Raw genomic sequence first — 26907 nt, forward strand, 5'->3', positions numbered from 1 at the left:
ACCTGATACTGCCGGACAATCGCCGCTGAGCGCTCCTGCCCCTACAAGCGAACGGCTGGTTAACGCCGAGCCTGCGGCGGCTGATCAAAGCAATTTGAATTACCGTAATAACGCGACCGTTTGTCCTATCGGAAAAATTCAAGCTGTTTCTGAAAGCTGAGAAACTGCACTTCACAACCTACATAGGGTATTACTATGGTTTTATTATGGTAATTGTTGCCGTAAGTCCACGAGCGGTGGCACTTTTGAAGTACACTGAGCTGATTATAACATGTTCGGAGCTATAGGGTTATACTTAATGATAACCTTCATCCATTAAAATATTGTACCGGGGACTTATGCATGGTGATGATATTAAACTGGCATTAGCTGTTAGCTTGCCTCTATCTCATCTATTGTTGTGTAGTGTTTTGAGTCGCATACAAATGACATTGAGCCTACTGCCCGCGCTGCAATGGAAACACTACACGACCGTGGCGTGTTGTGTTGAGTGAGTCGACCCGTGCTGAGTCATTCTGTGTGGAAATGCTGCTTTTGATCTGCCATACAAAACCATTTGGAAAGCATTTCAGCAGCCCCATCAGTTTTGCCTCAGTCTCCACCCTGCCCTCACCGCGGTCCTGCCTTCTCAGGTAACGTTGACTGTACACTGGTTGCATTTCTGCGCCACTAACTTTCACCTTAATAATGTCAGCAAGCTATGACAAATGTATTTGTCTTTGTATTATTTATTATTTCATCTTTTTTATTTAAATACATTTTCTCCTACGTCAAATAATTAGAATAATGTAGTGTTTGAAAAGGATAGTTTGCCTTGGTGTACCGGATCAACTGGACGCAGTCAAAGTATTTCCTGGTAACAGCCTTTAAGTTTAAGCAGTTTAACTTGTCTTCAGGCATGTTCTCACAGCTGACCTGAGGGGTACTTGTCAACTGCACCGATCTGCCAGTGTGCTGAGGTAATTACTGTTGAACAAAATTGATGTTTATAGTAACAGATATATTTTTAGATATTCATGTTAACTTAGTCTGTATATATATATATATATATATATATATATATATATATATATATATATATATATATATATATGCAGTTCATCATAGGTGTATCAAAGGAGAGAACTTGTGAAGTGAGTAGATAGTGGCTAGTAAGATTTGAGTCAGTTGTTTAAGGTGTTTTTTCAGCAGTGAAATACATGTTTGTGAAGTGTAAATGTTGGTTTATTGATCCAGTGCAATATGGAATCTCATTCCAGATATAAGTGCATGAAACTTTTTTTAGATATACCATTTATTTATTTTGGGTGTGTGAGGGAATCACTGAAAGTAGACTGGGTGTGGCCAGTTAACAGGTTAAAGTCTGGATTATTTGAGTAGTTGTGAAAAGTCAGTGCATTAGAGTGTAAAAGTGCAGTGAGTCCGAAAGTCGAGGGTGTTATGAAACTTAGAAGCTCTGCTGAATAATCTCCTTGTTGCTCCAATGTTTTTTTACTTTAATTTTGCTTTGCGTGACAAGAACCAAATTTGTAGACAGCAGAATTGTTTGATACTCTTCCTTTTAAGCAATTTGACTAAATTACTATCAGCAGATTCTGAAATTCTTCAAAGACAAAAGCAAGATGACTCGTGTATTTGTGTGTATATTTGTGCAGAGCTGTATTTTGTGTAAGGATTTCTCTAAATGACATTCAAGCTGACAGTAAAGTTAGACTTTTCACTACTTTGAGAATAGCTTTAAGCACATTGTTAACTATTTTGCAACCCTGTTGGAACATTCAGAAAAGACGACACAAACTAAAGATACTCTGAATGTAGTGAAACAAGAAAAGCTGGAATGCCCTCCAGGAGGAGTTTAAATAGCCAATCAAACAAACTAAATCCTCCTTTTTTTCAGATGTCAGTTAAGCTTATTGTATTCCTTAAAGACTGTTAAGACTATTTCCACCACTGACGAAATATTCCAGCAGTCAGTGTTTTCACGCCATACAATAGCATAACAACAAATTTTCCACACTTTGAGATGTAGTTGAAGAACTTTGAGGTCCACCTTCGTCTGGAATGCACCAGTACCACTATTGTGGCCAAATAGCTCAATCTTTGGCTCGTCTGACCATAAAACTTTTCTCTAGAAGACATTTGGCTTGTCTGTGTGGGCAGCTTCAAAGTCCCGGCCTCAACTTTATTGAAAATTTGTGAACTATGCTTAAAAGCCAGGTCCATGCCAGGAAAACAACCAATTAAATTAACTCTTCCAGTTGTGCCAAGAAGAGTGGTCACATATTCATATTCAAACTTTAAGATTCGAAGACATTAAAAAAGGTATGAGGAACCTCAATGAATGCAGTAAGAGACAAAGGGATCATCGGAAGGACGATCACTGCCTTTGCTGCATCAAAGTGTCAACACGTTCTACTATGACATTTACTAAGCAACCACCAAATGTAACATAGGGAGGCGACAGAAGTGCAGTTTTTAAATTTTAAAGTCCTTGAAGAATTTTTGGGGGTTTTACTGGTCAAATTGAATCAGATCAAGGTTTTCTCACAGTGACCTAAATTTCTTATCCAAAACGAAGCCCAGTGTGATTTCTCTTCAGTGCCTCTGGTGGAGAAACCACATAGCAGTCTCTAACATTACACATCTCTTTCTTTTGTCTAGAGCAGAGGTCCCCGATCCCCGGGCCGTAGAGCGGTACCGGGCCGTGGGTCATTTGGTGCCGGGCTGCACTTAAAGAATAAATAACTTACATTATTTCCGCTTTACTTATTATCTGAGTCTCAATGATGTTTTGTTTTGAAAAATGGGCAGATTCTCTCCGTTACTTCCCTGTATGACTTCCTCTTGATGTGTCAAGATTTTTCTGGTCACATGACTGTTAAAATCAAACCCAGAAGCTTTGTGTCTAACAAAATCAGTTGGTTGACCTACATTAGGCATCAAGCTCACTCTCCTGTGCTCGACACCGCGGCTCTGCAGCGACTCTCCATGTGAAATCAAAGCTTGTAATTGTGTGTGCGGAACCCAGCCAGCCCACAAGCTAGCAAAAACGGTTATCAGAGAATCAAGCTCAGGGCTCACACTGATTCAGCGTTATGGTGAGTTGTATTTTTCATGCGCTTTATACAGTAAAAATCACCTAAGTCGTAGTCGCACATCTAGTCGATGGCTTCTGCAGGTCCTGAGTTTTCCTAACATTAATCCCACTATAATCGTCTCCTAAATCAGTGGGATATTCACCTACCTCATCCACTTCCATGCATCGGCTCGTTCGCACACAACTACACACACTAAGAACGCCTGGCTTTAGTGTCTACATCAGTTCATTTCACCGTAGACAATCATGGGAAGCGCAGGAGGCAAGCGTAATCTACAAAATCGCACTTATGAGCAAAAATATGAGGTTCTAAAATTTGCAGAAGCAAATCCAGACATGAAGCAGAAACCATTGCAGCGAAACTCGATATTAGACCCCAAACTGGACCATTTGAATCTGACTGAGGCGATTTCTACTGTATTTGTTTTTGCGGTGTATCTTATTTTGAAGGCGTGTTTAAACGTCACCATGGCGACGAGAGAGCATTGTGGGTAGAGAGGATGTTATTCATGTTTTGGCACGATATTACGAGGATGCTGCTGATAGAGTTGCATAGGAATACACAGAGGATTCACATTTATTATTATACTTAAAATTATTATACTATTTATATAATTATTATATTATTATACTGAAAATACCACACTTTTTATTACTGTCGTATCATTTATTTTGACATATTTATCCGCCACACCTTAAAGGCTGGTCCGTGGAAATGTTTTCTAACCCTAAACCAGTCCGTGGTTCAAAAAAGGTTGGGGACCACTGCTCTAGAGTACCTGTGATGTAGTCCCTGCAGTGAAAGACCACTGTTAATGCAAAACTTCAGAACTCTGAAAAAGCCAGATAGACTGCTGGGTTTTAAAAGGTTTCTAATTTCTAATGTGAAAACTTTCTTGTCACCACAGATTTTTGAGGATGAACCTCTCAAAAAAAGTCGCTTTCCTGGTTACAACAGTTGTCATCCTGGTTGTGACTTTTCTCCATAATAATACACTACTACAAGGAATCCTGAGAAATGATGTCATTCAAACAAAGCTGCCCCCCACAACTTCACCTTACATTTATTCCTGGCCAAAGTGTCAACAAAACACGTCTGCTGCCAACATCACGAATTTCAGCTCTCTCCCTGGTCATATAAAAGACTTTCTGTACTATCGCCACTGTCGACATTTCCCCATGCTACTGGACATTCCTGATAAGTGTGGAGGACCCGATGGATCTGCAGGAGTCTTTCTTCTACTGGTCATTAAAAGCCATCCTTTGAACTACGACCGTCGAGAAGTACTGCGCAAAACCTGGGCTGAGGAGAGATTACATAATGGTGTGTGGATCCGAACCCTCTTCATCTCAGGGACAACGGGTGCTGGTTTTGAGAAAGAGAGACTGAACAAACTGCTTGAAATAGAGCAACGTGAGAACAATGATATTCTCCAGTGGGACTTTAGTGACACATTTTACAACCTCACCTTGAAGCAAACACTCTTCCTCGAATGGATGGAAAGAAACTGTCCACATGTTCACTTCCTGCTAAATGGTGATGATGATGTCTTTGCCAACACAGATAACATGGTAGAATATCTCCAATACTTTGACAACAATGTTAGACAGAAGCACCTCTTTACTGGCTACCTGTTCGAAAATACTGGCCCCGTTCGATATCAAAACAGTAAGTATTATATTCCAGTTCAGGTGCAGGAGTCAAACTCTTATCCCCCTTACTGTAGTGGTGGGGGTTTCCTTTTATCTGGTTACACAGCTTTGATTATATACAATGTGTCCCAATCTATCACCCTTCATCCCATTGATGATGTTTACTTTGGAATGTGTCTGCTCAAAGCAAGACTTCGACCTGAGTCCCACGCTGGTGTGAAGTTAACTGGACTTTATCTTGCTTCCAGCAAAGCTGACGGCTATGATCCTTGCTTTTATAGAGGAACTCTGCTCGTTCACAGATTCCTTTCAGCTCACATGTATCTCATGTGGCACCAGATACACGACCCTAATCTGAAATGCTCTAGCAGCGACTAAAAAAAGGTCATGACTTCGGTGATGCTATTTTATACTGAGCAGCTTCTTTATTTGATACACTTATAAGCCTAACAAAAAGCAGTGGCTTGGTTTTAAATGATGCCTTTCAAAACTTAAAAAGGGTTTGGTGTTTTTTTTGTTGATCTTTACAAACCACCAGCTCTCTTATTTCAGTCATGTTTCTTTTTTGGACTTTTGAACTGATAATGTACTTAATTTGTACAATAATTTGCTATATTCAAACACTATCTGAATGCAGCTCATAAATTCCAGTGAGTATTTGGTCCGTACAGGGTTCAATAAAATGCTTATTGGTTACAAGTAAAAGTAATGAACAGATGACATTAAAGAATTAGTTAAGAAGTGTGCATTTTAAAGCACAATAAGGAATTACCGATGTGAATGACAGTGTTTTTACATGAAAACAAGACAGCGAAACTGTATCAATTGAAATTAAATATTTAAAAATCACTTTATATTTACAAAAAGGTACATTTGTTTTCCTTTTTGTTTGTTTTAAAATATAAAACACTTGCTATATGGTGAAGCAAAAGCTTCCTTTTTTTTTGATGACTTTTACCAACACTATGTATGAGTGATTTAAACCAGAGCTGTGGTATTTATCAAAAATATGGCTGTATCAGGCCAAAATCATTACTGTGTTGTTTTTTGTCCTTGGTGGAAATGGATGCTGTACAATAAAGCAACCCACCATGTTGCCCCTTTATGGTAATTTACAGGGGAAATATTGTGATTTGCAACATTATTATTCCAGTTGTCACGGCCCTTCTGTTCCTTTTGTTTGGTTAGCATTTGCTAGTTGGTTTTGTGACTCACTTTGGGCCTATACTGGGTTTGTGTTTGGTGGGAGTCCTCCCCGTTTGAGGTTAATCAGCGAGTGTCATTAGGACGCTCGTGGTGTGTTTTGTTTTTTAGGTGGCAGTGAACGTGGGTAGAGCTTCCCTGTTCCCTTTTTCCCTGACATCAGCTCGGGAGCACCTCCATGGATGGGGAGGGTGACCGGTTTTGGTTACTTTTTTCATTCCATTGTGTTTGTATGCTTAAGACCCCCCCCCACATGTGAGTGCATGAAGCCTAGGGTGCAGTTAGCTGTTTTGCGGTATAGTGGGGTGTGTCTCCTGTCCTAGACCCAGTCTGGCAGCAGGTGGGTTGCTTTTTGTGAATTTAATGGTTGTGGAATTTGTTGAAAATGGCTTCTGTTTTGCAGAGTTTTGTTCAGGCTCCTTCAGAATTGGCACTGGAACTGTGTACTGAGGAACAGTTCAAAATTGACATATCTGATAAAAAGATGAAGGATTCTGTTAAGGCTGGTTTGAAACAGGCTCTTGTGGAGGCAGGGATTTGTTAGGGATTATTTTTTACTCAGTGAATAAAGGACAAATGTTTAAAGGTAAACTCCAGTAAATTAAATAATTAACAGTGGATCAACCAGATAATAAACAATTAAATAATACATTAGACAGAGCAACTGATCAGAAAGTACTAGACTAACTTCTCTGTTTCAGTGCATCTTATCTTGAAGACTGGCCACAAGGACGCTTAATTAAAACATCAGGAAGATGATGTGCTTCATGACTCCACAGCTGAGGAATCATGAGAAAACCAGCTTGAACAAGACTGAGTGACGAAGGTCAACTCGTAGCGCCCAGAGATTGTTTGTATAGATAGGAGGAGGCGTTCAGCATAAAAATGTGGTTAGACAGGAACACGGGCTCAGAGAGAGAGAGGACACACACAGGCCTGTCTCTCCTGAGTCCCCACATGCATGTGTGTATTTTACTGATTCTTGAATATATTAAATGTTTTACTGTTTTAATTAAAGTGTTTCAGGTGTCTTCCTTCATAAACAATCTGGTTACCTGTCAGATGGTGACCCCGATGTGATAAGGACTGATAACAGGTAATAACACGTAATTTGTGAAGGAGGATGATTGACAAAAGAGGACAAAGGGGAATATTTCCTCCAGGACTCACCTTGGGACTTTAACTCAAAACACTCACGGGGGGCGCCTCATAAATAAGGTAAACAGAAACCTGTTTTTAAATAACCGAATCCTGCAGAATTGGATGTTGAAATTTTGTGAGTGAGGAGGAGGTAAGGTCTCGAGAGAACAAATTTATAAGAGTTGAAATAAGTGAGAAAAGGATTGTGAGATACTGGAAATGTAAAACTGCCCTATAGCAGTAGGCTATAGTTTAAATTTATTTAAACCAAAAAGTTCTACTGAATAGAAATAACTCCTGTAATCCACAGCATTAAGTATGGAGTGTGAGAACTGGTTTTTATACATGAAAGATGACGAGTAGTGACGTGTGTGCAGCAAAGTCTAAAGAGTATTGTGTTTTGGGTTTTTTTGAGTCACTAAGACATTAATAGAACTAATCTAAATGTCCGGGCCCTGACCGGTGGCTTGAGTAACCAGATTAAAGACTCAATAGCTAATGTCGCGCCGTAGTGGTGGCGTGCTGAAATCACTAAAACATTAATAGAGCTAATCTAAATGTTCGAGTAACCGGATTAAAGACTTATAGCTAGGGTGGTGGCGTGCTGAAATCACTAAAACATTAATTAGAGCTGTTCTAGAGGTCAAGCCTGACTGGTGGCATTGTAATCAGATTAGACTTAAAATAATGACTTGCTCGTAGAATAGACTCATATCTGTTTTAGATAAAATTGAACATAACCAATAGTTCGGGCGATCTCTCATGGTAAACGTTGGCAGTAAGTAAAAATTGTAACAGAAGTGTTGTATGAATAAATAGACTAATAAACTGGCATGAAATTGTTAGTAAAAGTTGCAACTAAAAGTGTGAATGAGGAGGCCTGTGTGTATGTGTGTATCTGTGTGTGTGTGTGAGAACAAGTGGGCTGATACTGCAGTGAAAAAAGGAAAAAAAAAAAAAAAGGGGGATGAAATCCTAAAGAAACCGGTAAAACAAATTAAGGGTGAATAAAGTCCAGAGGACAAATATCAAGGTTGCAGTAAATGTAAACAATTATGAGGGAGACGCTCAGATATTAGATAAAGCAAAAGTTTGGTTCAATTCTTTGTTTTAAATTGTGCACCTGAAAACAAAAGGTCAGGAATCTGGGAAAAACTCGCATATGCTGAATCGCATAGTAAAAGGAAACGTGTCTGCGTGTGTATCTGTCTATGTGTGTGTATCTGAGTCAGTGTGTGTGTATCTGAGTCAGTGTGTGTGTATCTGAGTCAGTGTGTGTGGCTTGTTTTTCTCCCCTTTTTGCATTTGTTTGTTTTTTGGTATGGATGGTAGAGTTAGGGAGTGGGGGTCAAGAGCGCTCAGGGATACAAAGTGACTGTTGTCTCCCATTGAAGGACATAAAAGTGCAAAATCAAAAAAAAAGGGGGGGGGGGCAGTCAGGAGTTCATTGTTTTTAGAGAATATCATATACTTATTTTTTTTAATGCATTTTCAGTTTTTTTATTCCTTTTTCTGATTTTTGCTTAGTTCTTTTGTTTGAAAAATAATCCTGAATATCATATAAAAATTTTGGGTGTGTGTGTGTGTGTGTGTGTGTGTGTGTGTGTGTGTGTGTGTGTGTGTGTGTGTGTGTGTGTGTGTGAGAGAGAAAGTGATTGAATACTTCTGGAATTTCATTTTCTGTTGTAACATGATTTGTGGGGTGGTTTTTTTTCTGGTTTTGTTTTTGTGGTAAAATCCCCTCCCTCTACATAAAGGTTTTGCCCTGACTGCAAATCTCTTTCTGTTCAGTCTGCATTCTCTCTGCTGTCACTGATGGACTCCTTCAAGCTGCTCCTGTGTTTGTCTCTAATTTCTGCATCTACAGGTGAGTGAAACAGATTATTTATTGCACTGTAATGACTAATAATGAGACCACAGATGATGTTGACACTACAGATTGTGGGATGGGGGTGTCTGCTGTCACAGCAGTGTTTCCAGGATTATTTAAAGCTAAACTAAATTAAACTCTGATTCTCAGGCTCAAGTTCAGCCCTCATACAGACTGATCACTAATAATCTCCAGAGTTTAGAGTTGTTTCACAAACTGTTGAAATGAATTTTTTAGACTCTTTACTTAAGTAAGAGTACCAAAGTTTCAGAGAAAAAGTAAAAGTACTCATTAACAGTGATGGTATAGTTACCTTGAAAAAAAGTAAAAAGTAACTTAGTTACTTTACTGATTACTTAATTTTAGAAGTAACTAAGTTAGATTACAGTTACTTTATTAGTTACTTTCAACAGCTGCCGGTCTTGTGCCAAAAAGTGATCGTCTGTCATAAAGTGATTCTGATGTTTCTGTGTGTTTTTATGTGTATATCTTTGCTTATATTGGTAAACAGAGTTCAGTCAGCCTGATTTATGAAGTAAGCCTTCATAAAATGCAGAAGATGTTTTTCAACAATCTTTAGGAGTCTGTGTTATTGTACCTACATTATAATCAATCCAGAGCTTTTTGGCCACTTCAAATATCTTTATATAACTGTGATGTTATATTTGTTGTGATTTCTGCAGCTTTGTGAGCCAGATTTCTGTTTAAAAAGACATTTTTAATGTCAGACAGTTTTTACCTTGAAAAAAAAAAAATCTATATATAAAAGTCACTTTTTCAAAAAACTGAGTGCAGCTTCTACCTTGTGCTAGAAATGCTGTTTCTCACTCAGAATAACCTGATATCATTCAGGAGAGATATGTTTGATATATGCTTCACAGATTATAGGTCAACAAGTCATTTACAGCTGTTTAAATACAGGGAATGATTTTTTTCTGGCAAATACCGAAAATTTCTTTTTGGCAGACGATCACTTTTTGCACAATACCAGCCTCTACTACATACTAAAGTAGAGGGCTTTTCAACTTTTTCAGCCCCCCCCCATTTACTGGTTTGTACCGGAGTCCAGCTTTTGCTGTTTGGGTGCTGGGGGGCTCCTGCATTAGTCGCAGCTCTGCTTCGCTCCACCTGTTGCGACTCGCTCTGTAAGTGTGACTGCGCCGTGACTCCAGATGTTTCCTCATATCTGACGTAGTGTTTTTGAAGCTAGACAGCACTTTGTCGCAGCACAGAGCGAACAACTAACCTTGATGTCATCTTTAGCTGACACAGACTCACAATAGTGTCTGTATTTCAGCTAGAAAACGTGCATCTCTCTCCTCCCTTCATTGTTTACATTTGTGTCGCTGTGCTGTTATTGTCCTCATGCCGAAAACGGGACTTAACTGTCGCATCTGCCAGACGTCACTCTCCGAGACGCAAGAAGAAAGCAAAAATATATCTTTGTACTGAGGAAAATGACAAAAATAGTAACGCACAGTTACTTGGATAAGTAACTTTAATCTGATTACTCGACTGCAAATAGTAACACGTTAGATTACTCGTTACCGAGACAAAGTAGTCAGATTAGAGTAACGCGTTACTAAGTAGCGCGTTACTGACATCACTGCTCATTAACTATCCTATCAGAAATCTGTCAGAGCACTCAGCCCCCCCTTTGGATGCCCCCACTGGTAAAGGTGTAAAATAAACTGTGATGTCTCAATGCTGGATTGTAAACTGTCAGCAGGGAATTGCTGCATGATGAGAACAAGCAGAAACCTGAGCAGAAAGCTCTGAGGTGGGAAACATATCGGTATCTACAGCTGCCAAATGTGTCATCACTCGTTATAGCTGATCAATCCATTTTCACAAATGCTGATGCTCAGTCAGGACTTGATGCTGTCCCGACTGACTCATCCAGTCTGATGGAGTTCAATGGCAGCTCTTCTGGAAGCATCTGGAATGGTTGCAGTGAGATGCAGGAATGCTGTTACCTGGCACCCCGGGAGATGTTGGAGAGGTTTGGAGCAGATGGAGACGTTTGTCCTTTAAAGGGTTTAACATTGTAAACTGTGCATTTGAACTCTGACTGAGCTCTGACAGCAACAGAAGTGTGTGCGTGTGCGTGTGTGCGTGTGCGTGTGTGTGTGTGTGTGTGTGTGTGCTCTAATTCTTTCCAAAACTAGGTTGTCTATTTTCTGTATCATGTCCTCAGTGGAACATCTGGTGGTTGTGGGCAGTGTTGTCCTATTTTCATGCTAAAAAACAATTTCAACCTAATTTCTGTGTGTGGGTGTGCATGTGTGTGGTTGTGTGTGCGTGGTTGTGCGTGTTTCTTGTTATGGATCATAGGTGCCGTCACAGCATCTCTGCTCAGGCTTATCTAAAGCTGGCAGGTCCTCTGAGCTTCCTGCTCCAATGGTTGGCCTTCCTCCACCTGATCCCCTTGCAGCTTCAGGGCCGACTCTTTTTCCCTTTCTGCTTCCTGACGTTTGGTCATAGATTAAAAATGTGAAGCAGTTAATCCCTTAACCTCCTCTGTGACCATAAACGGCCATCCACACAAATGTGACATCAATGAAAGTCCAGCAGGACTTAGTTAAGGCTGGATCAGGTGACCCTGAACCCTCCCCTAGTTATGCTGCTATAGGCCTAGGCTGCTGGGGCCCCAACCCATCGCGGCAGATGACTGCCCCTCCCTGAGCCTGGTTCTGCTGGAGGCTTTTTCCTGTTAAAAGGGAGTTTTTCCTTCCCACTGTCACCATGTGCTGCTCACAGGGGGTCTGTAGCCTGCATTAAAAAGCAGCTTGAGGTGACAGTTGTTGTGAATTGGAGCTATAAATAAAATTGAATTAGCATCAGTCAGAAGTCACTGATTTACATTTGGTGGTTTAAGCAGAGCAGGACCACCAGCTGGACACTGAACACATCGTCAAATATGTGTGTTCAGGTGCACAGGTGAAGACCACCTGACAGCCTTACAGGACAGCTGTGATCACAGCTGCTCAGGTCAGGAGCAGACTTCTTGGATGGTCTGTTAGCTAATTAACTGCACAGCAGCCATAATAAATGTCAGCTATTTGCATTAAAAATGCTCCAACAGCACAAACACAACAGTCTTGTTCAGGGACTCTAATTAGCTGAAGTTAGGCTGCAGAGAGCTAGAGGCTACATTTGTTTTGGTGTCTGTTAATCATCCATGTTCCTAATTTTATGCCTAATTTTATAGATGAGTCTGAAGAGCTGTGAGAGACTCATGAAGTTCTGGAGAAAATGATTACTTTGAGTTATTGTAGCTAAAAGTGGTTCTGCAATCCACTGAGTCAGAGGTCTGACTTCACTTTTCACACGTAGAAGTTTGTTCACTTGACTGGAAACTGGATTCAGGTTTGAATGATTAAACGTTTCCCCGAAGTTTGTTCAGCCATTTTTTTTTTTCCCGGCTATTCAGCAGCTTTATCTGTTAAAATAACAGTGAAGGGAGAGAAACTGATGATTCCTCTCTTTCCTTCAGCTCTGCAGCAGGATGTGCAGGTGAAGCTTGGAGAGAACGTCACTCTTCAGTGTCAGATCTCCAAACATGAAACCATCTCAGTGCTGAAGTGGAGCAGAGCTGACCTGAACACAGACGGCTACGTCTACTTCTACAGGAACAGGCGCTCCTATGAAAACTACCAGCATCCATCTTTCCACGGCCGAGTGAAGCTGAGGAACCCGGAGATGAAGGACGGAGACGTTTCTCTGATCCTGGAGAACGTGACGTTTAATGACACTGGGATATATGAGTGTCACATAGCAGTGAGGAAACTGGGAGCAGAACAGAGCTCACACTGAGATCAGCCACTTCATCAACCTCACAGTCACAGGTGAGTCTGTGGAGCTCACACTCAGGTCTCATATCATAAAAACGTGGAAAAAGAAAATAAATTTTAAGTGTAAAATTAAAAACTGTGAGAATCTAAAACTGCACAGCTTTATGAGCCAGTTATAATTTTCTCCATTTGTAACGTGGTGCTGAGCTAAAACTCAGCCACAGTCCTCTTTACTGCTGAAGCTGCTCTCAAATAGCTTTTTTCTGATGAGCAGCTGAAGCTGCTGTCTCTGCAGTTTCACCTGTTGAACACACACCTGTTGGTTCACTGCTGCTTTGGTGTCTCAGTGTTTCTGCTCTGATTGTTAATGTTTCCTCTGCAGGTGAAACACATGGAAACATGATGGAGACGAACGTCACAGAAGGAGAACGTGAAGATGAAAACACGCTTGGTGGTAGAAGAGGAAACTCCGACTGTCCTGATGGTTCTTCCTGCTGTTGTTGTTGTTGTTGTTGTTGTTGTTGCTGGGCTGCTCTGCTGCTGTAGCTGGTTCTGTAGTTCTGTGGAGATTTAAAAGGAAGAAGAAGCAGCCCACTGAGGCACATAACCAGCAGTTGCACTCAAAAAAATAACTCTTTGGATTAACATAAAAAATCATGGAAAAGATTTCCACATGATTACTTTACTTTATTTCAGCATTATGTAATTCTGTTGCTCCAATTTAAAGCACCTGTGTTGGTTCAACTTAATTTATTAAGGTTGATTCAACCTATTTACTATAGTTGGGCCCAATTTAATTTAATAGAGCCAGCCCAACTAATTTGTAATGTTTTGGACCAACTAAATGAATTTACTTGTTTCAGATGAATTCAAATTTAGTTGAATTCAACTTATTTTACAGTGGTATAACTACACTACTTAATTAAGTTGATCCAATTCATGGAAATTAAGTTAGCCTAACAAATTTGCTTTATGCTGAAAGAAAGCAATTTAATCTTGTGGAAATACTTTCCATGATTGAATTACGTTACCTTAAAGAATAGTTTTTTAGTGTTAATAAATTAAGTGTTTTAACAGTACTGGTTGAAAGGGTGGAAAGAATACACAACAAATTAGAAAAAATACAATAGAATTGTATTTCTAAAAATGTATTTCCAAAAATGTAATGCATTTACTTTTACATGGGCAGTGCAGATGCTTGCTGACTACTAAACAAGGAATAAACCTCTTGCCTCTCTTAGCACATAGACAAGACCCAGCAACTTCTCTACAGCAAAAGATACACTGTCCAAGTTACTCATCACTTCCACTCCCAACATCCATGGGGTCATCACCAGGCTCTGCACCTTCTGCTTGAAGGACAAAGATTTCAAACGCAGTCTCTGCTATGGCCGTTTGAGCACCTTCATTGACATCCTGCAAAAAAGAATAAAGATTTCTTAAATTGATTTGCACTGCATTCATATTTACAGTACACAATCTTTACAGTATGTAAAACAGCTTTCACTACCCTAATCCATATTCATAACAAAACACATGTAATCAAATAACCAATTAACATAAAAATTTGACTGAGTCATGGTGAAATACTTCCAACAACTAAGCTCCACCATAGGCCTGTCTGTGGTAATCGTGAGTCCAGCGTTAGATTTTCCAATTTGGAAAAGGTATATTTCTCATTACAGGAAAAACTAGGAGCTAAGTAGGGTATGTGTGTTTGTTATTGTCAGAAAGACAAGGACAGAGGGTGAATCCCAAACAGGCCCAGTATTCCATGGCCAGTCACCCTCAATTTGCAAGTTTGCTTGGAGGGTCTGCCACATTGCCTGTCATTCCAAACCAGTCATACTTATGGGCGAGTACAAAGCCCTCATAGCAACTCTATATACAAACCAAACATCTTCCATGTGCAGAACCTGTCTTGTTCCCATGATGGAGTAAATGCCATGACAATGCATGCACACAAAAAGACCCACCTCCGCTTTTAAGGTCACATGACTTACAGTACAAACCAAATTATGCTATCTAGTTGTGGTATGGCCAGGGACTCTTGGGGTCCAGGCAATGCCAAAGCATATAAATGGACACAGTAGAAGGCTGTATGTACACAAAACACAGCGACAGCGGCGGATTTCAGGTTTCCAAAACTCTCCAAAAATCGGCAACATCACCGGGAAAAGTCGCTACATTGGTCGCGAGGTGCTTTTTGGTTAAAAAAAAAAAAGTCACCAGCGGGGTCTGAAAAGCCACTGAATCTAGTGACAAATTCGCTAAGTTGGCAACACTGCCATGCTGTCGCTTCCTGCATTATTTATGGGTGAAGCGGTGAGGGAGAAAGGTGAGGCAGTGTGAAGTTTTTCAGAGACAAACAAGTATGACTGTAACATGACTATATCGATATAAATGATATTGTCTCATCTTATATCGCATATAAAAATATATATCGAGATTTCTTAAAAACTCGATATACCACCCAGCCCTAGTAAAGACGTCCCACAAGTCAGTGCTTATACCTTCCCCCTTCTTCAAGTGACCCTCAACGACAGCATGTGATTCAATTTAGAGTAACAATGGGTTGTAAATGTCTAGTAGGTAAGGGTGGTTTGTGATTGTGCCAAAGTATGGTGCATGTTTTTAAATGTCTGGTCAAATTTTTGTTATTTTTAAATGAACATTATAAATAAATTGGAACTGGAAATTTAACCAAGAGAAAGAAGAAAAAGAAGAGTTTTAATGACCTTCTCTTAACATAATTTTAAATCTAATAGGAATACACAGGAAGCCCAATTAACTCCAACTCTGATCATCCCTATCATAAACACATAGGTAAATTAACATACCAGGTATTCCTTCACCAGCTTCTCTGGGTCTTCATTCAGGTACATGCAGAGACCTTTGAGGATGTATTCTCTTCTGACTTCAATAGTTTCATTCTTAATATGCAGATCAGAAAAAGAAGAAAACAGTGAAAACACAATTTCAACAATCCAGCAGTGTAGGTTCACACACTTGGAAACTTAACTAAATTCAAAGGAAGTCATAATATAAAAGTGATCAGTGGCTAACATTTTATACAGCTTAGATTGTTTGATCAGGGATAGTCTGTTTAAAAGATCTTTAAGAATCCATTACTTAACTATTTTACTACTTTGTGTTTTCCTTTCATCACGCCATGATTAAAATGAATTATTTTAACATTTTATTTACCACCTAGTTGAAGATGTCATCTAAGAAATATTTATGCCTGAAATATGTGAAAAGTAGACCACTCCAAAACAGTTTACATCCTTCTAGTTTAACAAAGGATGTGGTGCTCAGTCATTTCTACAATAGACAAGTTTTCAGTAATGTCACTTTTACACTGGTATCATACCTGGGTTATGGGTGCCAGGATGGTCTTGATTTTTCTCCCTTGAACGCCTCCTTTCTTGGCATACGCCTTCATTAGGTTTGCAGATTGAACATCAAGCCTGGAGAAGAATGTTGACTGCAAATGGATTGTTGTGATTCTCTCGAACTCTGCACTCACCTACAAAAAAAAACCAAAAAGTAGACAAAACTTAGTTTGGCACTGTACCGTCACCTTTGGTAATCGTTTGAGATAGCAGTTCTGTTTAAGAAATGTAAATGCATAAAACATGTATTTATCTATACATGAACTTTCTTTGTCAGAAGGCCAACTAAAGCTACATTCACAGTGCAGGCCTTAATGCTCAATTCCGATTTTTTGTGAAATCCAATGTTGTTCAGACTGACATGAAAAGATCAGATACAGGTCACATAAGGGCAAAAAAAAAAAAAAAAGATTTGGGTCACTTCAGGCTGCAGTGTGAATGTAGCCTTAGGCTACAGTTGCTGGCCTTCAGTAAATCCACATCAGTATGAGTAACTTCTCGGAGTCTGCCAATAGTATTGTGACACATTGCATGCAGTGGGGCTTGTTCTTTTATGCATTCATCCACTTATGTCACAACATGGAAGAGAGCTCGCCACCTTGTTGCTATCATGGGGGCCTCTCCAAATACATTCTTGCCTTCTGAGTGCAAAGGTCTTGTCCATCATTTCTGCCAACTTCTGATGATTGTTTCTCTTTTTACTTCTGAGAGGAGCGTCACTCTCAACTCTTCCAGTGTCTCTGCTGTTTCACTGGCTGGATAGCTGGGGCAGTAATTTACTTCTGCTTTTTTTGGCTTCTTCACATGCAGGTTTAGCTTTATAAGCACTCCAACATTAGAATCAGTCACTTCAGATCTGGTAAAACTTACTATTAACCACTGAAATCAAAAACTTGATGGCCGATGACCCCCTTCACTGGTACTCATGCAGATGAACAACAGACAAGTGATGTTCTGAAAGAGATCAGATAAATTTTCAACCATTAAAATATTTAATTCATCCTGAGCAGAGGTGCATCTATACATGTATTCAAACTTTTGGTATAGGTCTCTGGAATGCAACATGATAATACAACTGGAAATATAGGGCACGTTAGGGGTGGTAGGGAAGGTTGTACATAAATCACTGGGGAAAATACCAAATGAGGTTTGCTGAAGACAGTTCGATCCGCCTCTCTGGCTGCAGTGCGTGCTCCCAACACAGGGGGAACAGATTTTCACACGGGAACAGAATTTCGCACAAGACCAACACTGAACGATGGCTGCTAACGGTGGCTTCAGCTGACGTAAAGAAAAAATAACAGCTGACCTCTGCACAGCGAGCACAACACACGCATGCACGCTCACAGCACAGAGCTGTGGAGGCGTGGAAAAACTTGTACGCGATGATCCACTCGTGTTAAAGGGTCGTTTTGTCCATATGATGGAAATCCGTCACTCCCTCTCCATTCATTTCCTATGGAACTTGTGTGAAGCCACGGTGGCCTCATCACACAAGTTCTATAGGAAAAAATGAATGGAGCGCGAGCGACATCGCTCCAGGAGCTGCAGAGTTAAAACGAAGCATTGTTTGTGCCTAAAATTAACCTATTTAATCCACACAACATAAAATAATGTGCCATATACAAGCATGGAACAGGCAAAACATTGGCGCAAATGGTAGAGAAGCACGAATAATTGCCAGCTAACTATCGTCACTTTAGCTAACAAACATGTTACGCGACCAAATATTACGGAAAATGATTAAAAGTCTGCTGATGATTTGATTCACATATTATCATTTGCATTTAGACGGACGAGAAAAAAAAAAGACTGAATCTTACCTTTTATGATGCACGCCAGCCAACTTCCTTCTTCGCTTGATAACTGCCATTCGAAATTTCCCGGGCACACCAAATGGTATGTCATCTCGCGTGATCTCGCGTGATCTCCCGTGATCTCGCTGCTCCGTCTTCGGCGCAAGATCATTCTGACTCCATTGAATCATGTTATCTCAACATGACTGAATTTCATGAACGTTAGGTTGTTAAATTTCATGCTTATCTGACATGATTTTATCACGTTGCCTTTGAAACATGAAATTATTTTGTTAAAAAACATGTTACTATTTTTTTAATGTAATGACAACCTAAATTCCTTTTTTTGAGTGTGGTCTGAAATGTCCAGAACTGTGAATTTGCTGTTCTTCCACATCACAGTTTAGGATCTCCTCAGATCACTTGGAACTCCGGCTGAGTGAGTACTAAAATAAAGTATCTGCTACCTGGTACCATGTACTAATGGAAACTCCTTCAAATTTGTAGATTCCAGGTCATCTCTGAGTTCATTGAGCTCATTTAGAATTAAGAGGCTAATTCGTTAACTGGTAATCTGTGTAGTTTTTTAACATCTTTAACATTCCAAATAAATTGAGACAAGTGGAGAAAGGTCACACTCTTCCAGCACACAGTCTTAAATCTCTGTGATTTGTGATCAAGAGAGCAGAGTTCTCCCATACTGGCTCCTCTTCCTTGGCTTCCTTTTAAATAGAATTTAAAATTTTTCTTGAATAATGGACAGCACTGCCCCCTATTGGTGCGACACGGTACTTCCTGCCTCCCCCTGCTTATTTTCACCATGAATTTATGACCGATCATAAAGAATAAACACGTCACACACATTCTTTCAGTTTGTTACACAGACTGTGGAACATCAGCATGTGCAGCACATGTGTAATCAAACATGTATATTAGTGATATAAAGAGAGACAGCAATGGGCATGCGCCAACCGCCTGCTTCATTTGTTGTATGTGACACAGCGCCACCAGAGGTGAACCACTGCACTGCACTGCCTCTCCCCGCATTTCTTCATGTGTTTGAACAGGCGATGTGTAAATTCCGCGATTTTGACCATTAAAGTGTTGAAATAATTCAGAAAACAGTTTTATTGAACAGTGAAGTGGTCAAATGTATTTTCTCATCATTGTTAATATTTTATGTATGTTTACGTATGTTTAATGTATGTATATATTTCTATACATTCTATTTTTGTATATTTTATACATTGTTTATTTTCTGTATATTTCTTGATTATACTAGATTATAATATTTTTATTTTTATTTTAGAGAGTTTGATTTTCTGTTGCATGGCACTGAACAGGAGTGGCCCTCCAATCGCATTGTACATCCTGTATAATGACAATAAAGGCATTGTATTCTATTCTATTCTACTTGTCATGATGACGGGAGGCACTGCCTCACCTGACTGCACATCACTGTTATCTATTCATTGTGCTTTGCTGGTAACCCCCCCCCCCACCCACACACACCCACACCCACACACGCCCACACACGCACAGAGTTCCCCTAGCATTTTTGTTCAGTGGGAGTTTCCTGCCTTTGTATTTGTTTATTTATTTTTTTTTTTATTTCCACTTTTACTTTGTACTTTGACTTTACTTTTGACTTTCCAGCATCAGTTTGTTTTGTTGTGTAGTTCCTGCCTGCCAAGTTATTATTTCTGTCCGCTGACTTTTATATTTTTTGGACTTTGTAATAATGTACATACAGCTTTTTAATCTTATCAGTGACCAGTTAACAATCCCAACAAACCAAAGGAATGCTTTAGCATCGGTGTGGATCACAGTGTGGGACATGCCCAAATCCCTGCAGCACACTTAGTCCATGGAGAACTAAAGAAGAGCATCGTGGTCAGTGAAGCCATCAGAGGAAACATCTGGAACACACGAGGCAGCTGAGCCAGGACCTGGTAGATGGAACCTGATTTACATGTTTTACAAACTTCAAACCTGCACAGAGGTTCAGGCTGAGAGTAAAAACTGACCTTGTTGGATGGGCGCCAGCTGAGGAAATGATTTCTGTGGGGACGACACAGACTGACTTTAAATGTGCCGGATCAGCTCTCCAAGCAGTATGCCAGTTTAACAGGAAACCCCCACCCCACTGACCCACCCTGGCTCAACACATCCTGAATTGACAAACACCCCGAGTTGTCTGACTGTGTGAAGATCATTTGGATATATTTCTGCTTTTGTGTTTAAATAAACGCTCTGATTTGGATTTCATTTATTGTTTCAGTCTTACTTCAAACTGACCCTGGATCAGATTTGAATGAAGCTCCTTCAGTTTCACTCTGAGTGACCTGTGATGCTGTGTTTTATTAAAGTTCCTCCTGCACTGTTGCCTCAAAGCTAGAAGGCCTGGGTTTGACTCCAGCTTGGCTCTGGTCTCTCTGTGTGGAGTTTGCATGTTCTCCTCGTGTCTGCGTGGGTTTCCTCCCACAGTCCAAAGACATGCAGTACTGGGGTTAGGTTCATTGGTGATTCTAAATTGCCCATAGGTGTGAATGTGAGTGTGGATGTGACCTGTACAGGGTGTACTCTGCCTCTTGCCCTATGACAGCTGGGATAGGCTCCACATAAGTGGAAGAGGATGGATGGATGGATGGATGGATGGATGGATGGATGGATGGATATTATTGGAGGACAGCAGAGAGTCAGTGACAGGGGGGGGGGCAGTCCTGCAGGTAAAGAAGAAGACAACACATCCAGGTGGAGCAGACAGATGCGAGAAAGATGTGATGAAGATACAAGCTGAGATGAAGATGAGGCTGAGAGGCTTGTGACCTATTGAGTGAGTGCTTCTAAGATCTGATCATGTGATCAGTTATTGATTAATGTCTGTAAATTTATTACGGTGACTACAGCCTTAGAAAGGAGACACAACTCAAAGCTGCACCAGTGTGTGCTCGACTGTGTGAGCAAAGAGACATCGTCTCAGTTTGAGGCTCCTGAGGACGAGAGATCAAAAATAGAAAAAGTCCCAGATGAACAGAATAAAGCTGAGCATGAATCAGTTTCATTCTAACAGCTTCCGTGGTGGGTTTTAAGTGACAGTTAATTGAGTTATGATCCGTTTGTTTGTGATCAGCTCGGAGCAGGATAAACTTTTTTTTTTCTTTCAGTAACTTCAGCTCCTTTGTTATTGCGCACGTGTTTATGACCCCACCCCCAGTAGGTCACGAGGAAGAACACTAACAGTCAGAGCGAGCTGCTGTAAACAACCTGCTCTCACACTCGGAGACTTTCGGCTTTCTTTAACATCTCGTCAGGTTTTAAACTCGGATATTCTGCTATCCTCGGGAATCCCAGCATCCTTTGGATATTTGGAAAACTTTGAAGAGTCGCACCAGCAGAACAATGAGGCGGAAATGACTGCTGGAGCTGAGCTGCAGGTGAGCTTTAACTTGTTCTGAATCCAGCAGTCAAATAAGAGCTTTGCTCATATTTATCATGTAAATGGGCCTTTAATAACCCACGCAGCGCTCACTGCAGATACACAGTTACAGTTACAGAAACACAGTGCTGCGACTACGGAGCGGGTTGAATGTGTTTTATTGGTTTTCGATGGTTCCAAAAAAACCTAAAGCAGAAGGATGGTTAAAAACGTCTGCGTCTGTCTGTGCGCGCTCACGCACGGGTCGTTTTGTTTGTTTCTTCTTCTGCGCGCCTCTATTTGAGCGCCGCCTCTCTCAGAGACATTACTGTGATATAACTGCAGGCTGCTCCGTGCGTTCAGGTCTGACTCTGAGTCAGTGTGAGGACAGTTTGAAGCCAAACAGACCCGAGCTTTACTGACTGAACATTATCGGTGATAAATATCCTGCTAATGTAACTGAACAGTCTCTAATCCGTGTTAGCAGCTGCAGTTCCAGCGACGTTAAAGAGCCTCAGCAGCATCGGAACAAAACAAACACATTTATACACTTTCTGCATCACCAGCTGGAGATATGCAGGGCTGGGGTTGAAATTCAGTCCGGGCGCGTGGCCGCGAGATCTGCAGCGCGCTGCTGTGCTTCATTGGGTAAAATAAAACATAATCTGTTCACCGGCCGGTTCGACCTGGACACGACCGGCAGTTCGGGAAACCTCCCGATGGCCACCACTCCCCTGGATACATGCAAGCTGCAGAGAAACAGCGCTGTGGCTCTACCGCTGGGCTCCATTCACACGAGTCCCACCAGGCTCTAGATTAAAAAAGCTGCAGATATAAACCGGCTCGGTCAGCAGAGCCTCTGTATCACGCTTAAAGCAGCCAAATCAAATAGTTTCTGTTCTAAAATTAAATCTAAGGAAATTGCACACAGAGAAGTTTTGGTTTCAGTCTGAGCACACCGTCACCAGATTAAAATCTTATCACGGCTGGCTGAACCTGAAATTAGTTTCACTTTTGGATTAAACTGTATGTTGATACTTTTCCATAGCTTTAAATAACATTTTATTCGTGTTGATCCCGACACTCGTTTATTCTACAGCAGAATTAAATTAGAACTGTAAAGTAAAACAGAGGCAAGAATGAATGAATAGTGCATGAAATTGTAAAGGTGTCTAGAAAAGCGCTATATAAGACTAATGCATTATTATTATTATTATTTATCTTGAGGTAGAGGGTTTGTATGAAAGGGCAGATGTTCTGTTTCTGTTCTGATTAATAGAAAACAGAAACTTTGAAGCACTCGATCGGTATTATTCATATGTTGAATTCAGCACATGGATACTTTGACTGTGAGAGTGCCTTAAACAAACAAACAGATCATTTAATTTGTTCCGGTTTCGAGCTGAGAACCACCTGGGCAATGATATCATACATATACTCATCACATTACCATTTTTTTAACATCCTCTTCCTGAGATGTTCTCACTAAAATGTTGTGGAACTGAATAATTTGGGCGTTGGGGATCATTTAGCGCTGCTGTCCCTGCTGTGTGCTGTATGCGCTGCTGTTTACAGTTCTGCTTGGACACAGAATTTTAATCTCACGTGCTTTTACATTTGAATAAACATAGTTTCAGTTTCTGTTCTGTGTTCCCTCCCTCATCCCCAGCCTTTCTGTGAAATAGCTGCTCTGTACTGTAAATGTTCTTCACTCTGTTCAGGTCAGGCTTCTGCTCCCCTCTCCACCCTGCTGTCACAGATGGCTTCGGTCAAATTTCTGCTGTTTTTGTCACTAATTTCTCTGTCTACAGGTGAGTCCAGCAACTTTGTTATTTTTTCTCAAACCACCAGTGATGTCAGTAACTCATTACTAAGTGCGTTACTGACATCACTGACATCCCGCCTTACTCTACTCTGACTACTTTTTCTCGGTAACGAGTAATCTAACGCGTTAGTATTTGCAGTCCATTAAATTAAAGTTACTTATCCAGGTCCCTGTGCGTTACTTTTTTGTCATTTTCCTCAGTACAAAGATATACTTTTGCTTTCTTCTTGAGTCTCGGGGAGTGACCGCTGGCCGATGGGACAATTGCGTCCCCTTTGCAGCATGAGGACAATAACAGCACAGCGACACAAACATAAACAATGCAGGGAGGAGAGAGATGCGCGTTTCTAGCTAAAATACAGGCACTATTGTGAGTCTGTGTCAGCTAAAGATGACAATATCAAGGTTAGCTGTGCGCTCTGTGCTGGCGACAAAGTGCTGTCTAGGTTCAAATACATTAAGTCAGATTTGAAGAAACATCTGGAGTCACGGAGCAGTCACACTTACAGAGCGAGTCCCACCAGGTGGAGCGAAGCAGAGCTGCGGCTAATGCAGGAGCCCCCCAGCACCCAAACAACGAAATCTGGACTTTGGTACAAACTAGTAAGTGGATGATGGTCGGACAGTATGTAGCAGAGGAAATGCTGCCCTTAAACACGGCTGACTCGCCCTCGTTTCCTGGTTGTCATTTTTATGTTGAGGCAGCGGGGGTGCTGCCGGTGTTGTGCCAAAAAGTGATTTTCGATATTTGCCGACAAGTGATCGCCTGTATTTAAACTGCTGTAAATGACTTGTTGACCTATAATCTGTGAAACGTGTCAAACATTCTCTGAATGATATCTGAGAGAGAAACAGCATTTCTATCACAAGGTACAAGCTGCAATCAGTTTCTGGCAAAGTGAATTTTATATATATATATTTAATCAAGGTAAAACTGCCATTGCCATTGTCATGATTCCACACCCCCCTCATCTGAGGCTCCGCCCCCCAACCCAAAACAGGGCCAAAACTTTGAACTCGAAAAAAAAATTTAAACTGCGAAAAAAAATCTGAAAGTGGAAAAAAAAAAAACTTGAATCTGAAATGTAGTTTTGAAATAAATTTTTTAAGTTTCACATCTTTTTTTTTCAGTTGCAAAACTTTTTTTCATTTTCAAACTATTTTTTTTTGGTTGCAAAACGTTCAAAATAATTTTTCAGTTTCAATTTATTTTTTTTCGAACAAACTTTATGGCCCCAATTTAGCTCCATAGGAACACGTCTCGGTGAGGAAAAAACACCAATATCAACAACACCCTGAGAAGCGCACACAAGGCAGCTACGGAAACACATTTTTTACACACATTTAGCACGTAGTGCTGCTGTCTTTTGAACACTTGGTTGTTGAATAAATTTCTTTAAACGGTATCTTTTGTTGAGTTTTTATTACACAAGAGTTACTCTTGTACTTTGAATCTTGCACCTGACAAAGTATGAAAAATTAAAACTAATACTGAAACTAACGAAACTAAACTAAAACTAAGCAATAAACAAAAAATAAAAACGAGCAAAACCACTCTGAAAACTAATTAAAACTAAATGAATTAAAGAAAAAAAAAGTAAAAACTAACTAAAACTAACCGATAATGTAAAATCCAAAACTATTATAACCCTGTGGCAGACAATCACTTTTTGGCACAAGACCGGCCGCTGTTGAAAGTAACTAATAAAGTAACTTATAATCACTTAGTTTATAACTGGTAATTATGTGACGATGCTTTTCAGGTCATTTTATGACGTAAGAGGAATGTAATGTACCAAGTAGTGTAACTAATTAATTAATGTACTGCATTATTTTTAAGAAAAGTAACAAGTACTTTTTTATGAGTAACAAACCCAACAGTGGCAAAGTGGTCCTGCTGGGCTGTGTTGTGTGGCAAGATGCTGAATGCTGACTCATCAGAGTGTCAGTGTGAAACTGAATGTGTGTGAATTGGTAATGATTTCTCTGAAACAAGCTCTTCCCTTTTCTGTAAATCGCATTGCCGCAATTTACATATAAGCATGAGCTCATCACATTCCTGCTTTCGTTTCCTCATTCTTTCCTTGTTTTATTCCACAGAATAAAAACCAATTGTGCTAAATTAAAAATTTTTATGGAAATGAGGATCATTTGACATTGTGCAGGGTTCTCTTCAGGTTTTAGACCAACACCTGTGTAAACTGCAGTGTTTGATTTGATATATATATATCAGACATTTTAAAATGAGTTTCATGTCTTAAAAAAAACAAACTTTGGCGTGAAACTAATGATAACTGATGATTCTTGTCTTCAGCTCTGCAGCAGGATGTGCAGGTGAAGCTCGGAGAGGACGTCACTCTTCAGTGTCAGATCTCCAAACATGAAACCATCTCAGTGCTGAAGTGGAGCAGACCTGACCTGAACACAGACGGCTACGTCTACTTCTACAGGAACAGCCGCTCCTATGAAAACTACCAGCATCCATCTTTCCACGGGCGAGTGAAGCTGAGGAACCCGGAGATGAAGGACGGAGACTTTTCTCTGATCCTGAAAAACGTCACATTTAATGACGCTGGGATATATGAGTGTCACATAGCAGTGAGGAACCCTGTGAGAAGTAAGAGAGCTCACACTGAGATCAGCCACTTCATCGAGCTCACAGTCACAGGTGAGTGGGCTCCCCCTGAGAACCGCCTCCTTTACAATTCAGTTTGATATTTCTGCCTTTGTCACAAAAATGCGATGCCTCCACAGTGTAGTGGTTAACACATTCACATGAATCCCCTGTGGCATCAGGAAGGTCGCCTGGTGTGAAACCTGTGGAGTGACTCACTGTGCTATGAGTAACACAGATAACAAACAGGCATTAAGCTAACACTGTTGAATGTTAAAGTCACAGCATGCTGCTAACACGGAGGCTAAAAGTGCTCCTGTGGACGCTCAGCAGCCAAACGTATTTTATCTAAGTTAAAAACGTCCCTATAACAGATGTTTTCATGTTTTCTGACGTGGAGATGAAGCTGCTCTCCTCGTCCTTTGACCTGCAGGACTCTTTGCTGCTGCTTTGTCTGAAGGGTTCTGCTCTGACAGCTGATCTTTCCTCTGCAGGTGAAACAAACAAAGACACGTTGGAGAAGCTCATCATGGAAAGAGAAGATGCTGATGGAAACACTGATGTTGAGCAGGTTGGAACTCCGACTGCCCCGCTGGTTGTTGCTGCTGTTGCTGCTGCTGCTGCTGCTGTCACTGTTGTAGCTGCTGTGGCTGTTTTGTTAGTTTTGCTCCTTAAAAGAAATAAGAAGCATCTGAGTTTGCTTCCTACTGAGGAATAATCTGGTCTGAAACATCCTGCTGATGGAGCAGAAATGTGAAAGCTTTGCTCACCTTATATATACTTATATACATATATATACTTATATATATTTATATACTGCTCATATCTCATGGTTCAGCTTAATTTCTGTCCCAGGCCAAAAATTCTCTCAACAACAAATTTGAACTACAGATTAATTTAGAGTGTATAAATTGATGGATTGATGATTAAAAATTAAATATTTCAGACAGTAGTTATAATTATTTTTATCAGAAAAAACACCTGAAACGTGTTTTACCTGAGACAATAAAACATTAGGATTTAATTATATAACTGTGTAATCACTGCAGCCTTTAAACACTGTCCCCACTTCTCTAGCATTAACATTTTCTCATAGCATTAC

The 26907-nt window shown here is 40.3% G+C and overlaps 1 protein-coding gene and 2 pseudogenes across 1 annotated transcript; all 3 read left to right on the plus strand.

The window, feature by feature from the left end:
- Positions 1-607: 607 nt before the first annotated feature.
- Positions 608-5594, plus strand: LOC115776637 (N-acetyllactosaminide beta-1,3-N-acetylglucosaminyltransferase 3 pseudogene; annotated as a pseudogene).
- A 3298-nt stretch (positions 5595-8892) lies between these two features.
- Positions 8893-13355, plus strand: LOC115776639 (myelin-oligodendrocyte glycoprotein-like; annotated as a pseudogene).
- Positions 13356-23078: 9723 nt separating this feature from the next.
- Positions 23079-26866, plus strand: LOC115776641 (butyrophilin-like protein 8). Its single transcript, XM_030724364.1, has 3 exons — positions 23079-23177; positions 25506-25859; positions 26300-26866. The coding sequence occupies exons 1-3, from the start codon at positions 23126-23128 to the stop codon at positions 26521-26523; spliced, it is 630 nt and encodes a 209-aa protein (XP_030580224.1). The 5' UTR covers positions 23079-23125; the 3' UTR covers positions 26524-26866.
- The last annotated feature ends 41 nt before the right edge of the window (positions 26867-26907 follow it).

Source organism: Archocentrus centrarchus, unplaced genomic scaffold (assembly GCF_007364275.1).
Source record: "Archocentrus centrarchus isolate MPI-CPG fArcCen1 unplaced genomic scaffold, fArcCen1 scaffold_35_ctg1, whole genome shotgun sequence".
Taxonomy (NCBI): domain Eukaryota; kingdom Metazoa; phylum Chordata; class Actinopteri; order Cichliformes; family Cichlidae; genus Archocentrus; species Archocentrus centrarchus.